The sequence below is a fragment of the Anabrus simplex genome, chromosome 3, assembly GCF_040414725.1.
Source record: "Anabrus simplex isolate iqAnaSimp1 chromosome 3, ASM4041472v1, whole genome shotgun sequence".
NCBI classification, from domain to species: domain Eukaryota; kingdom Metazoa; phylum Arthropoda; class Insecta; order Orthoptera; family Tettigoniidae; genus Anabrus; species Anabrus simplex.
The window spans coordinates 19,451,197-19,466,427 of NC_090267.1; the positions used below are offsets into that span (position 1 = coordinate 19,451,197).

At 37.3% G+C, this 15,231-nt stretch overlaps 1 protein-coding gene across 1 annotated transcript in view; it reads left to right on the forward strand.

Annotated features, from left to right (window-relative positions):
- Nucleotides 1-15,231, forward strand: part of LOC136866958 (uncharacterized) — a 92,097-nt gene that overhangs the window by 71,568 nt on the left and 5,298 nt on the right. Inside the window, exon 4 of the mRNA XM_067144047.2 lies at nt 5,252-5,374. Within this exon, the coding sequence (XP_067000148.2) occupies nt 5,252-5,374 (123 nt within the window). The remainder of the gene's footprint in view (nt 1-5,251; nt 5,375-15,231) is intronic.

Here is a 15,231-nt window from a genome sequence, read left to right on the forward strand (position 1 = left end):
AAATAGTAAAATTTAAGAAACAACAGTATATCAGTATTACAATAGGAAACCAACAAGCTTAAATATAGTTGGGGACAAATCATGATGACCTCGCCTCACACCACTACTTTCCAGCAGCATTTCAGTATCTCTTAGCAACTTATGGGATTTACTACCTCTACTGCAGCCAGATTTGCCAAATCGGCTACTGCACTCTACACGAAGAAAGGGTAAATACTACAGAGAGTGAGGAAGAAAGTGGTTTGGCAGCCTCTCCAAAACAAACAAGGATCACTTAGAACTCGTTAACTCAGCAGGGTGCAGGGTGTGATTGACTGCTGGCTTCCAGCTCGCTTCTAGGAAATGAGGCCGTCATGTTTTGTCCCCAACTATAATATTTAAAAAAATTAATATCCCAAATAGAAGAAGAAAGGAAATGGTTGTTTTAACAATAAAAGGATAATTGACAGAGATAAATGTAGTGAAGTGAAACTAATATTTCAGTACGGTATTAACAGTAAGTGCAGAGAATTTAATAGTTTCCAGGGAGCAGAAACCTAGAAGGAAATGTCATCAGAAAATAATTCACATGAAAATCAATAGCACAACGGGAATCAGATAGAGCCCATACCAGATTTACAGTTAAGTTAGAAGTGAAGAATTAATTAACTGAAAAATTCTGGACAGCAAGTTGATTTCAAATATAATTGAACTGTAAATGAGAAGTAAGTATTTGCATGACCAAATGTCAAATAAGGTAGAGTAAATTTCTAATTATAATCTGGCAGAGTGAGATAAATGAAAGACATCATCAATCATCCAGTGAAGTTGTAAATATTCCCCATGACCAAACGTGAAAGTAAGGTGGAGTAGATATCAACACCTTAAGACCACGGTCAAGTCAGTAATGCTAACCTTGAAATCCGAGACTGATTCCATGTGCAGCAGCCATTTCTCGTTCTTTATAACACAACATTTCATGAGAAACGGCTTATCCGACGTTGCATAAAGAAATCATATATTTAAGCAGATCCTCCTCTACTTACGGAAACTTGCTGCTTTTTGGTCCGTGAAATGCTATAAGACTTGTTGGTCACTGGAAGTGCACTTCTCTGTTATCATGGTAGCGCATGTTGCATTCAGGCACTGAATACTAGCATTCCGCTGCCCCAGTCCCATATGTTTCGGCGTAACTGATCACCCCGAGGTTATATGATGCAGTATTAGGTTAATACTTACTCACTGTAGACTAACAAACAATTTTGAGATCACAGGGAACGCCTGTCCTGTACCTGAAACACTCATAAAATATGTTTGTGTCAGACTGGAATAGAGCGTCGCTAATCACTTCTGGGCTGATTCTCTCACTGAACTAGTGCAGTGGGATTTCCTGCTGGCAAATAACAGCACGTTTCCCTGTATTTGGAATGCCCGTTTTCGCAATAGGAAGGCTGCTACTTGAGTAGTTGACATCTTTATTTTCAAATGCATCTAGAGCTGCGTGATGGACGCAAAAATATTGGGATTCGTAAATTATGCAAGAGCGTTAATTATGTGAGAAAGTACGGTATATAGAAGGATTTTAAAACATACAGGAATAATAACTAGATGTTGGAAAAATACCAACGGATACAGAAAAACAAATGGTAAAGGACAAAATGATATCCTTCGTAACAGAAGGACAGAGACAAGATTAGTGACCACAGGGAGTGAATGAAACTGAAACAAGGAAGTATAATAGAATTTAGGAAGAAAGTCAGTAATGAACTAATGATAAATATTTGCTCCCTGTGACTAGCAAGTATGACGATAATACATGAGTAAAAGGAGAAGTAGAGAAGCCATATTTTGAACTGAAAAATATTAACACAGAAGGTCAATTTACCATCAAAGAAAAAACTAGAAGGTAGAAGAAGATAATATAAATGAACTTAACAAAACATTCCTCCTAAAGCGGATGGGAACCGGGAAGATCCCTGGTAAATATAGAGCCTTACATCATCGCATGTGTATACCATGAAAACCAGACAAAGACTGCAAAATGGCGTCCAATCTCTCGCTAGATGAAACAATTTAATTAGTAAGTACATTAAAATCTTAAATTACTTTCCCATGGGAACTTATAACTATTGCTTAAACCGCTTGAAATTTGGGTGAAAGATGGGGGGGGGGGGGGGAATAAGTTGGGGGCGGGGGGATTTTAGTGATTTGGTGTGTAAAAATTTACTTGAATAACAATTCACATCTATGGTGATATTAACAAACTTATTTTTCTAATTGACTATATTAAAAAATCTTAAAACATCTGTAATTGGGCACTTTTTGTAAAAAAACAAGGTGGCTTGATCTTGCTTATATTAAAGTCGATGTGTATAGCAGTCTTCAAGTTTCTTATTGATTGTCTGTTGTGTTGATTATCTTCCTTTAATGTTGCTTTTTATTTTTAGTTCCAGGTTGTGTTGAACTGTTAATTTACAATGGTCCTATGGTGACTGTAGGAACTGTTCCAAGGGGGCAGAGTATAAACATCATTCCATAAAGAGCATGAGGCAAGCTGCCCGTTATTTGACGCAACTTAATAGAGAAGTTAGATTTGTTTGCTATTACTGATTAGTACGATCACATTTTTCCTGGCCATGGAAATGGTATTTGTTATCCCTTGTGATAGGAACTAGATTTTCAACTAAGTGTAAGAAAGGGCCCTCATCACAGTTGCGTGATATTGGGAAAAACCATTGAATTTGGGAACTTCACACGATAAATTGTAACTCAGGGAGTAAGCCGTTAGCTTCAGGAATCTTCAGTTTTACTTACTGCTTAGCAGCAGGATTGCTGAACAATACAGCGAGCCTGTTTGTGCTTGCATTTCGCATTCCATTCAGATATTAGGAATTTATATTGTTTTGAGTGGTACAATGATTTTTTTTTCTTTGCTAGTTGTTTTACATCGCACCGACACAAATACGTCTTATAGTGACGATGGGACAGGAAACGGCTAGGAGTGGGAAGGAAGCGGCCATGGTCTTAAGGTACAGCCCCAGCATTTGCCTGTTGTGAAAATTGGAAACCACGAAAAAACATTTTCAGGGATCCCGACAGTGGGGTTCGAACCTACTATCTCCCAAATACTGGATACTGGCCGCACTTAAGCGACTGCAGCTATCGAGCTCGGTGGGGTACAGTGAAGGGTAGCGAATATTTGTCATCTGTTTTCCTACATCTGGATTAGGAACATAATCGTATGAAGTTCATAAGCGTGGTGCATATTTGTCTTATGACACCCCGGTTATGGATTCGGAAAAAATCGTGAAAATCTTTTGAAAATCTTTACTAATGAAGACAAAATTAAAATCCATCATAAAGTGGACAGACAACAGCATCTTTAAGCGCACAGACGTGTCGTGAATGTTGAAACTCGCACCTTCGAGTTTCGACTCCATTGAATCGAAGTTTTGTCCATTCAAAGCGGTGCCAAAACTTGCAGTCGCGCATCTTCAAGGTCGAGTGTAACATCCAATTAAGTGTCTAAGAGTGTGACCAGAAAATAATGTTTAATAACCTACTGGTCAAAAATAACAGGCTTCTACTATCATGTGTTTTAGAAACAGTGTGATCCGCAATAATACTTGACATTTTCATGGGCCCCCGTGCAAATGTTTTCATATTTGTTGTGTGGTGTTTTTTTTACACCTTTTAATATTCTCCTCTCATGTTTAGTAGTGGTGGTTATAGTTTTCTCTGTAACTGCGGATACACAATGTAAAATGCCATCCTATTGGAAAATATTGAATGTAGTGTTTCCACATCCCTGTTGGATAGTTTTTATTTGTATATTCAATAGTACGTTTTCTCGCTTAACACGTTCTTTTCCCTTGTCCACTGCAAAAACATCTTAACAATATTTTACTGTATTCAGGTGAATACGGTATGTTGTAAAAGGGTAAAACTGTCTTTTGTAGTTATTAACCACATGTTTCTCGTCATAGCGGTGGATGTTCACGTGTTGTATAGTACCTCTGCCTGGGGTGTGGGAATGTGTAAGCATGTTACCAAGGAATTTTAAGAGTTCAGAACTATATCTGAACCATTATTTCAATATAGCTGTTTCATCAAGACATCGTGGCTTGAGGAAGTTGTCTTATTCAGTAGCTGTTGTTACACAGTACGATAGATATTCGCAAATAAGTTTTAACCTACACGAGAATAAAATGTTACTTACGATGGAAAACTGATCCTCTGTTGGTCAGGCGGCAAGGCTTTTACCTCTCACCACTGAGTTCCGTTGTTCATATCCTATCACTCTATGCGAGATTTGTCCTGGACGAAGCGGAGGTGGGGCAGTTTTTCTCTGGGTACTCCGGTTTTTTCTTGTCATCTTTCATTCCAGTATCATTTCATTTTATTTGTTAGTCATTAATGATTGGCCCAGAGGAGTGCAACAGGTTTTGTAAACCAGCACATATTCTATCTTCGCAGCTAGATGGGGCTTCATTTAATATTCATTCACCGGCCGAGTTGGCTGTGTGATTAGAGGCACGCGGCTCTGAGCTTGCATCTGGCAGATAGTGGGTTTGAACCCGACTGTCGGCAGCCCTGGAAGTGGTTTTCCGTGTTTTCCCATTTTCACACCAGGCAAATGCTAGGGCTGTACATTAATTAAGGCCACGGCTGCTTCCTTCCAAATCCTAGTCTTTTCCTATCCCAATTGTTGCCATAAGACCTTCTGTGTTGGTGCAAAGTAAAGCAAATAGCAAAAAAAAAAAAAGAAACCAATCTTCATTCATTTGTTCATTCTTTCCAATTTTTGGCCCAGTCAGATGATGGGAAACAGCTTCTGTATCATCATTTTTGTTTTGGAAATTTGGAAGAATTTTCATCCACACATTCAAAGATTAATTAATAATAAACAATCTTTGTAACTACGAAGGGACCGTGTGATACAGCACAGACTAGCAACTCTATCACTTGACAGTCAATAGGAACTTAGCAGGCAATCATTTTCAGTAACACGTAACAAATATGTTTTATTCCTTCTTATGAATACCAGATGATACTATTTGCATTCTTACATTTAATAATGTGTTATGCAGGAATGTTATTTGAACATAGAAATATGAATATCCTGTTCTTGGAACACAATGTAAGGAATGTTCAATTTGTGGATTGTTCTGATTTCTGTTTACACATTTAATATCACAGCCATGGATTTGTTCTCATTCATATTACAGCATCATTATCTGAAATACTCTATTATATTTTCATTCCTCTTTAGGATTCACCCACAAATAACACTGGTGGTAATGACAGTTCTGTAAAGGTTGAGCCTCAGACTTCAATTGTTCCAAAGACAGAGAATGATGCATTAGCCCCTGGCTTTGAAGATGATGTTACAATGGTAAGTTCAGTTACAACAAGGAATCTACCATCAGTTTCTTTCTTGATTCTCAAAGGAAATTTATTTTCCTGCACATTTATTTTACATTGTTGAATGCACTTGTGAATGGTTGGCTCTTGCATTGTTGTAGTGATAAGGTAGTTAATAACGTATTGAAATTGTGTAATTCTATGTGTATACAATCCATTTAGAGCTATTTATATATTGGTGTTTAGTGCTTGTTGGTAAAAATTGGGAGTAGTGTTATTTATTTAAATTTTATATCAAGTAGTTCAGTTGATGTTCAGTAGATTACGTTTTCTAGGTTAGGTAGGCTAGCTAGGTGTACTTTGTTTCGAATTTAGGTTTGGAAAATAAGTAATAATATTAACTTTAAAGAAGTATATATATATCTGTAGGTTCATTGCTATAATACTTACAAAGGCAGATTATCAAAAGGAGTTTTAACTTCCATAGCTTTCGCATTTGAGCAGACAATAGACCCAATATTTTGTATAGATATCCATCCAAACTGTGATGAAGGTAATAATGTATTCAATTAAATAACACAATATGCTTGTAAACTTTAATTTTTTTAAAAGAAGTTAACGAGAATGCACAGTATTTCACTGGAGCATCACTCAAAAGTCTTTGAATTATTGACGATTGTTTTCTGCATTCCAATGAGATCAAAAAAATAAATATAAAAGAATCAGCAGATAACTGCATTCCGATAATTTGTAGTTTTAAGTCCCCGGCATACTTTGTACTTTGCACTTTTGTTTATTCATTGAGTAAAAGTTAACAAGTTAATCAAATTCCTTTATCCCAATAATATTGCAGTCCAAGTCCCCAGCGTAGTTTTGACAGAAATTATTGTAGACAGCCTCTTAGTTTTCAGCATTTAAGGACACTTTTATTCTCCATCCTGCATAACAGGAAAAATAATAGTAATCCACCAGTTATAAAAGTCATAGACCTATAGTGTTAACACATTTAAGTTGAGATTTGTGTTATAGATATGGTGTATTAGATAGTATCTTGCCCTCTATATTCGTGTGTAACTTTGTATGTGTATCTTTCATGTGTCTCTATTAGAGCGTAGTAGGACAAATAATAATCTGTCTACGCATTTATCTTTGTTGATAATCTTTGAGTATTGCTTGCAACTTTCAGACTTGCAGTTTTCATTTCTGTTTGTGCTTTACCGGGCGAGTTGGCCGTGCGCGTAGAGGCGCGCGGCTGTGAGCTTGCATCCGGGAGATAGTAGGTTGGAATCCCATTATCGGCAGGCCTGAAAATGGTTTTCCGTGGTTTCCCATTTTCACACCAGGCAAATGCTGGGGCTGTACCTTAATTAAGGCCACGGCCGCTTCCTTCCAACTCCTAGGCCTTTCCTATCCCATCGTCGCCATAAGACCTATCTGTGTCGGTGCGACGTAAAGCCCCTAGCATAGACATGTTTGTGCTTAGTAATAACATATTGTAATTAGAATACTTCTGAACATAGTTAAAAATTATTGTAGTGTATTGTAGTATCTTATCAGGCATTAGCATGCTTATTCGAATATTGTCAAATATTTGTGTAGTATAGTAGTAGTATCTGTAAAATCCCTCTAAATAAAATTCTGTTGTAGTAATTCAGATAGGCTTAACTGCAGTTTAGAATTGTGTATTTCTTGTGTATTCCTTTTGGTATTCAGTAATTAACAACAGCTTTTTTCCTGTTAGGGTGCTGTAGGAAAAAAAAATATTACAACTAAGTAGTATTGCAGTATATTATTTACAGGGCTTTGACCTTCGATGTTAAGCCCCTTTAAACAACAAGCATCATCATCTTCATCATCATCATCATCATCACCATCATCATCAGTATATTAATTACCATATTGTTGTGTGATTCATGTGTACTATCCTAGACTGTATTTCTTTCCTTTCATTTTTTTGCACAGAATCTTAATTTTCCTTTTCCTTTCATTTTTCCATAAGGAATGCCTAAGGAGTGCAAGTGTAGGAACTATGGATGTGGCCAGGCATTAAGTAGTATGAGGGAGAAGTTGGAGAGTTTAAAACAAATAATTAGGATTCTCTCAGAAGACAGGATGGAATGTAAGCCTCCCTCAAATAATGCACAGCATGCGGTAGGTGTGAAAGAAAAATGGAAAAGAAAGGGGGGAATTGTAGAAGACTGGTGGTCTAACGTTTTAAGGGGAAGGAGATTGCAGGCTATGAGCTCTTTTCAGGATCAGAATTCAGGACAGGTGTCTGTCAGAAATCTGTATGTCACTGCAGGTAGAACAACAGAGGAAGATGAGGAGCAGGGAATTGTTGCTGAGAAGTGTGGAAATAGGTGGAAGGGAAATGGTAGGAAAAGGAAGCATAGAATAGAGGATAGGAAAAGCCAGGAGGAACAGAATCTTCAGATGGAGAAAAGGGAGGTGGGAGTAGCTTCTGCTGGTGTCAGGAAAAATAGGGCTGACCAGCAGGGGAGGGGATCAAATGAGATTGGTAGCGTTGATTTTCTTGTCATTTGGGATTCCATTGTTAGACATGTGGGTAAAGTGTGTTGAGGAAAGAGGACCAGAGCAGAGTGTTACCTGGGAATGAGGTTGAGGCAGATGTTGAGGAAAGTATAAGAGAAGTAGGAGGGAAAGGATAAGGTGGTAGTGTTTCATGTTGGTACCAACAACGTAAGGCAAGCAGGTATAAATTCCAACTTAGTTGGGGATTTGTGGGATTTGGTAAATGCAGCACGGGTGAAGTTTAAGGAAGCATAGATTGTTGTTAGTGGAATACTGTGTAGGAGGGATACTGATTGGAAGGTGATTGGGGATTTAAATAAGACTATGGAATGGGTAAGTGGAAAACTGGTAGTGAGATTTTTAGATCCTAATGGGTAGGTAAGAGATAGGGATCTGTGCTCAGATGGCCTTCACTTAAACTGCAGTGGTACGTATAAGTTAGGATATTTGTTTAGAAATTTTGTAGAGAGATATATCCAGGGAAACAGGGTGGTCTAGCGAGCGGTTATAAGGGTCCAAAGATCTGGAAGTCAAGTATGGATGACATAAAAATGTTAAAGTTGAACTGTAGAAGTATTGTAAGGAAAGGAATAGAATGAAGTAATTTAATAGATAGCCTATATACTTACCAGATATTGTAATAAGAGTTGAATCATTGCTGCAAAATGATATAATGGATGCAGAAATTTTCTTACAGGACTGGAGTGTGTTTCATAGAGACAGGATAGGAATGGTAGGAGGGGAAGTATTCATTCTGGTGAAAGAAGTATTTGTAAGCTACAAACAAGTTAACCCTCTCATGCACACATTTTCAGTTTGAAGTGAAAAAGAATATTGTCTTGATTTTTTATTCATTGGAAGGTTACAAAACACAATCATGTTAAAGAAAAAGAAATAATAGTTCATTTTCTTTGAAAATTCCACGGACCTCATATGCGGCCTATGTGCATGAAGGGAGTCCACACACACCACAACACAACTGAACTGAGAAATAATTTTCTTCGGAGATACTGTGCGCAGGATGTCAGTTTTACGTGCACGTTATACCAAACTAAATTTTGCATTAAGGAGTGGCTGTTGTTATTTCCTGCTATCAAATTCCTCAAAACACTGTGGACAAAGGGCATATTGGAAGCGAAGGCAGACATACCTGGTTTTCCTTGAACAACTGTGAAGGTGGCACTTATATCCTATCCCAGCTTATAGGTAGCCTTCACTTTCAACCATTTTTTGATTGCTAGTGGCATCTGTGAAGCGGGTCTTCCTTTCTTGGGTTCATGATTGCTTCCCATGTAAATGAGAGAAGTAGTTACTGAGGACTTGAATTCTAACAGATCCAGCTTCTCACAATCTGGGTTCATTCTCCAGAGGATCCAACAGATTACAATGGTCACATTTAGTAGATAATGGAATACTCTGAAGTACTCCCTTTTGTGCCATATGGTGTGCCGATAAAGACCTACGAGCAGTCCATTAGACGTATGCCCCTCATGTGGGAATTGCAAATGCTGATGGAATATGGTTGTGGACTTTCAGTGATTGCGCGCAGTTTTCAACACCATCTCTTAGCAACACCTATAGGTTCTGCTCCAGCAAATGTAGATGCTACGTGTAAAAATTAAGTATCCTGCCAGCACGTTATTGTGATGTTGGACTGCGACGTAACAGAGTACAATCCTCACGGTTCCTTCTTCAAGGTTTCCACAGACCGCAGCTTGAGATCAGCACCACAAAGCCTGTTAGCTTTGATAGTCCTGGAAGCATAAATGCCATCTTCAAGAAGTTTCTAGAGAAGATTAATCGACGTAAACAGATTATCAAAAGCTTATGGCTTTTGAACTTCACGTCTTCACGCAGCCTAAGAACATCATCACCAACTGCTCCAAATTTAGAATGACCTTCACCATTTTGCAGTTTTCCTTGATAGATCTCAAAGCTATGGTTGTATCCTGAAGAACTGGTTGAGACCCAAATTTTGAAGCCCCATTTTTAGGGTTTACTCTTTATACATTGTTTCAGCTTTGATCGGCCTATGAAAGGGACCATATCATCAGCTGATGAAAATTCTTCTGGCTGGGAAGAACATCTAAGGATGTGCTTGAAATGGTCAATCATTGGACGTAAACGTATAAGGCAATCATTGATGTCTGCTGGAATGTTCTGATTGTCAATGAAGTGCAAATACTTCTGTATCTCGCAAAAGCGATTGTATATCATATTGTCAGGTATTACTGAGAGGGTGCAGAGTATATTGTGACATTTGTTGTGAAGACTACATTTTCTACAGACGGTCCTGGTTCTTCATCCATTTTATTGTAAATGCATAGAAATTAGAATATATGACAAATGTGCCATGAAACATCAGTAGTCTGTCTTGGTTTGCATAAAAAATTCCACCAAAACACTACAATATGGTGTAGTTCTAATTGAGGTTATGACTGTGAACCATAACCTCTCATACATTTAGACCTCATAGCAGGCCCCTATATTATTACACAAAATAATGGTAATAAATTGCATGTACAATAAAAATACTAATACCATTGGAAAGAGCATGCTTTTCTGCTATATAAGACATTTTTACTTATCAGTTGCATATATTTGTAAAGGACGTATCAATTTCAATAATTTAGTCTCTATATGAAATACACAAATAACCAGAGCGCCACAACTGCCTACAACTTCGCAGCTGCAAGGAAGTGCTGTCATCTCATAGATATAGTTGTAACTAATATTGCACCTCACATGAGGTCTAAAGTGAAGAACAGAGTCATAATTTTCCACAAATTCATAACAATATTAAATGAACGGCGCACTAAAGGAAACATAATTTTGGGACCTCATATGAGGCTTGTGCACACGAAAGGGTTAAAGATTAGAAATATTAAATTCGAGGTTAGCGGTTCATGTCTAAGGATAATAGGCATCTTGGTGTCTTTGGGGTGTACAGATCAGGAAAGGGTAGCGCTGACACAGATTGGTAAGATAATCAGCTATGTGGGAAATGGTATGGTAGCGAATGTGATTAAAGCAGGTGATGTCAGTTTATCAAATGTCAATTGGGAAAGTAAAGCAAATGACAGGCCAACAAATGGCAGATAAGTTAATATGGGAAGGTCATTTGATTCAGAAAGTGATGGAATTAACTAGAGGGGAAAATATCCTGGTCATGGTGCTGGTAAAACCAGATGAGCTCTATAGAGAAACCGACATAATAGATAGTATTAGTGATTATGAAGCTGTTTCTGTCATAGTTAAAAATAAATGTGATAGCAAGGAAGGTCTTGAAAGTAGGATTATTAAGCAGTACCGTATGGCTGATAAAACAGGCTTGAGGTAGTTTAAAAAAAGTAACTATGATTGGTGGAAAATGGTAAATAAAAATGTAAACAGACTGTAGGATGGGTTTAAAGCAGTTGTTGAGGAATGTGAAAACAGGTTTGTACCTTTAAAGGTGGTAGGGAATGGTAAAGATCCACTATATTATAACAGAGAAGTAAAGAGACTAAGAAGAAGGTGCAGACTGAAAAGAAATAGAGTGGAACTAAGGAGAAATTGAAGGGACTTACTAGGGAATTGATTCGAACAAAGAAGTCAGCTAAGGACAACATGATGGCAAGCATAATTGGCAGTCATACAAATAAAAAAAAAGGAACTTCATGTATAGGTATTTTAAGGCAAAAACAGGTTCCAAGAAGGACTTTCCAGGAATCATTAATGGACAGGCAGTGTGTATGTGAGGATCTTCAAGAGCTAGAAGTATTCAGTCAGCAGTATGTAAAGATTGTTGATTACAGAGCTAATGTCCAGTTAGAGGAGTTGACTAATACTAAAGAAGTATTAAAATTGAATTATGATAACATTGACATTTACAATAAGATACAAAAATTGAAAACCACAAAATAGCTGGATAAGATTTCGGGGGATATACTAAAGGCAGTTGATTGGGATATAATACCATATCTGAAATACTTATTTGATTATTGTTTGCTTGAAGGAGCTATACGAAATGAATGAAGAGTTGCTATATTAGCCCCTGTGTATAAAGGAAAGGTTGATATACATAAAGCTGAAAATTATGGGCCAGTCAGTTTCATATTCATTGCATGTAAACTTTGGGAAAGCATTATTTATGATTACATTAGACATGTTTGCAAAATTAATAACTGGTTTGATAGAAGGCAGTTTGTGTTTAGGAGAGGTTATTCCACTGAAGCTCAACTTATAGGATTCCAGCAGGAAATAACATATATCTTGGATTCAGGAGGTCAAATGAATTGTATCACGATTGACCTGTCTAAGACATTTGATAGGGTGGATCATGGCAGACTACTGGGAAAAATTAGTGCAATAGGACTAGACAAAAGAGTGACTGAGTGGGTGGCTGTATTCCAAGAATATACATCTCAGAGAATTAGAGTAGACAAAGTTTTAACTGACCATGTAATAATTAAGAGGCAAATACTCAAGGCAGTATTAGCGGACCTTTGTGTTTTCTTATATATATAAGTGATATGAGTAAAGGAGTGGAATCGGAAATAAGGCTTTTTGGGGATGATGTTATTTTGTATATAGTAATAAATAAGTTACAAGATTGTGAGCTTACCGAGCTCAATAGCTGAGTCGCTTAAGCGCGGCTAGTATCTAGATTTTTGGGAGATAGTGGGTTCGAACCCCATATGCCATAAGACATATCTGTGTTGGTGCGACGTAAAACAAATAGCAGCAGCAGATTGTGAGCAACTGCAAAATGACTTCGATAATGTTGTGAGATGTTCAGTAGACAATGGTATTATGATAAACGGGGATTGAAAGTCAGGTTGTGAGTTTCACAAATAGGAAAATTCCTTTCAGCTTTAAGTTGTGCATTGATGGGGCAAAAGTTCCTTGTGTAAGTACCTAGGTGTTAATATAAGGACAGATCTGCATTGCATTAATCACATAAATATAAGTAAAGGGTACAGATCTCTGCACATGGTTATGAGCAGGGCCCGGAATTTGATAACCTAAAAATGTTTAAAAAGTGGCCTATAAGATGACTGCAAAATATCCCATGAAATGACCCAAAAACTGAAAAAGATTACCTAAAAATTTGGATTAAACTGGCATAATATGATCACACAAGAAATGTTAACAGGCTACATCATTGTATGTTGAAATGGTTTCAATAGGTTCCTAATATAATTTAATTATTATTTGACAAGTACAAATTATTGGCACAGAAATATTGGTTATTATTTCGGTCTGTTGTTTGGCACTCCAAGTTCTATGTTCTTTTCTTCAAGGTAAAAAGCACTTCATGCATGGTGTATGGAACTTTAAGGCTGCAACATCTGAAGAACAAAAAAGAGATAATTTCACTGTTAGGTACTCAAATTCTTTATTGGATTAGAGGTAATAAAATATGTGCACTAAAAAAGAACGTGACAGGCTCTACAGGCTTACCTCACCCTCCGTTGCAGTAGATGACTGTGACCATTCGTAGATTATCGCAGGATAAAGAACGACGATTGTCGACCAGCTCATTTTTGTACTTTGAAAAGCTCCTTTTCATTGTCTACGGATGCTATTGGAGCATACTTCATTTTCACAAAATCACTGGATGTAGATTCTTCTTCAATGCCAATAATGCTGAAATATTCTCCCGCCAAAATCCAAGAGATGGAGCACAAAACCATTAAACTTGAGTTCTTGTCAAGACCACATTTCAGTTTGACACTGCCACACCAGAATTGCCGCAAATGCATTTTGATTCATCTGTGGCTGTTCTGACTAAATTGATCATTTTTTATAGAGCCACGCCTCTCTCCTCTAGACGTGTAATAATTGATGAGAAGGAACTGAAATATGCTTTGATGCACACTAGTTTTCCCTGTGTTTGCATATTCGAAAACAATTCTTGAGCCAACTGAATGGCTTGGGCATCTTGTACGTCGAAGGAATCTATTACATGATTCACTGTCTGAAAGTGGTCACAATAGTAAATACAGATGTGGATCCACATGTGATGCAAGGTTGCGGTAGTAATGGGATGTCAAGTGCTCAGGATCTGAAAAGTTCCCAGCGTGAAGGAGCCTTTGTAAATACCTTCTTAGTTAGGGTGTTACAGTACAATTAGGCGAAGTCTGAGTTCGGTGACAGAGTTCAGGTTTAAGATCAATATAATTGACTACAATAGTGATAATAATAATAACAATGAAACACTATTGTGTACTGTTGAAAACAAAGCCCAGAGGGATCTGGGACATAAATGAGTGGTAGCAATGTATACAATTAAAGGAAAATATCAATTCGACAGCAATAACAACTACCTTTACTTCAGTAAATATATGTGTACATTACCGACCAGTGGGGTACAAAAGAATAACAAATAATTTGAAAGGGAATTTGAGACAGTTTTCACAAGTGATGTTTAGAGAAAATAGTTTAAATATTTGATTCAGATCCCTAGATGTATAAAGACTAATGCCTAACATTGTTTACAAAGAATAATCTACCAAGAGAATGTATTTTAAATAAAGGTGGAATAAAGAGCAAGAAAGTTTAAGTGAACAAATGTCCCTGTTCAAAAGATTGACAGTGACATTAATTAAGATAGTTAGACAACGGACCACGAAATACGTTTCACATTGTACTGGCATATTTTAATGTTTCCTTCATCTTTTCTAATGTCAAAAATAAGTTTCTGTAGCAATGCAAGTTTGCGAAGCACTTTCTGTTCCTTTCCGAATAAAGTTGTCACTGTTAGTTTCAAGTTTGCATCGTAACTGCCACACATTGATTTATGTAAGAGCAAAGCTACAGTAGCACTCTTCTCAACATGAACACCCAACAACACATATTCGAAAGGAAATTTGAGAAATGCATGTGCACACACACAGATTCGCTGCTTTCAGTTCTGGCAGAAAGCAGATACAGGATGGCATGCCACAGGCTTACGCTACACACTTCTGATTAAATGGGTTATCGAGGTAGTTAATGTACCTAATCAAAGAGAACAGAATTCTGCCAAGAATATTTTTGATCCTGGAGTGGAGTCTAACAGAATTATTAACATTTATGCAACTTCATTGAAGAACACGATACTTTGTTCCAATGATTGGTGGCAAATGAACATCAGTTCCAGCTGTTAAGTCAGCTCAGCTGTTATTTTGTGGAAGTTAATCGCCTCATGAATAACAGATACAGAAAAAGTATTGTCTTGTAGATGTGGTATGGGATTTTGGGCTGATGGATTGTCGAGAAAACAAAGTGGACCTCTTTCCGCTTCACAGAGAATTTCATGGGTAATGGTTACACCAATATACAGATCTCTGCATCCCAGAGGGACAACTAAGCTAAGCTCACAGAAAGAAG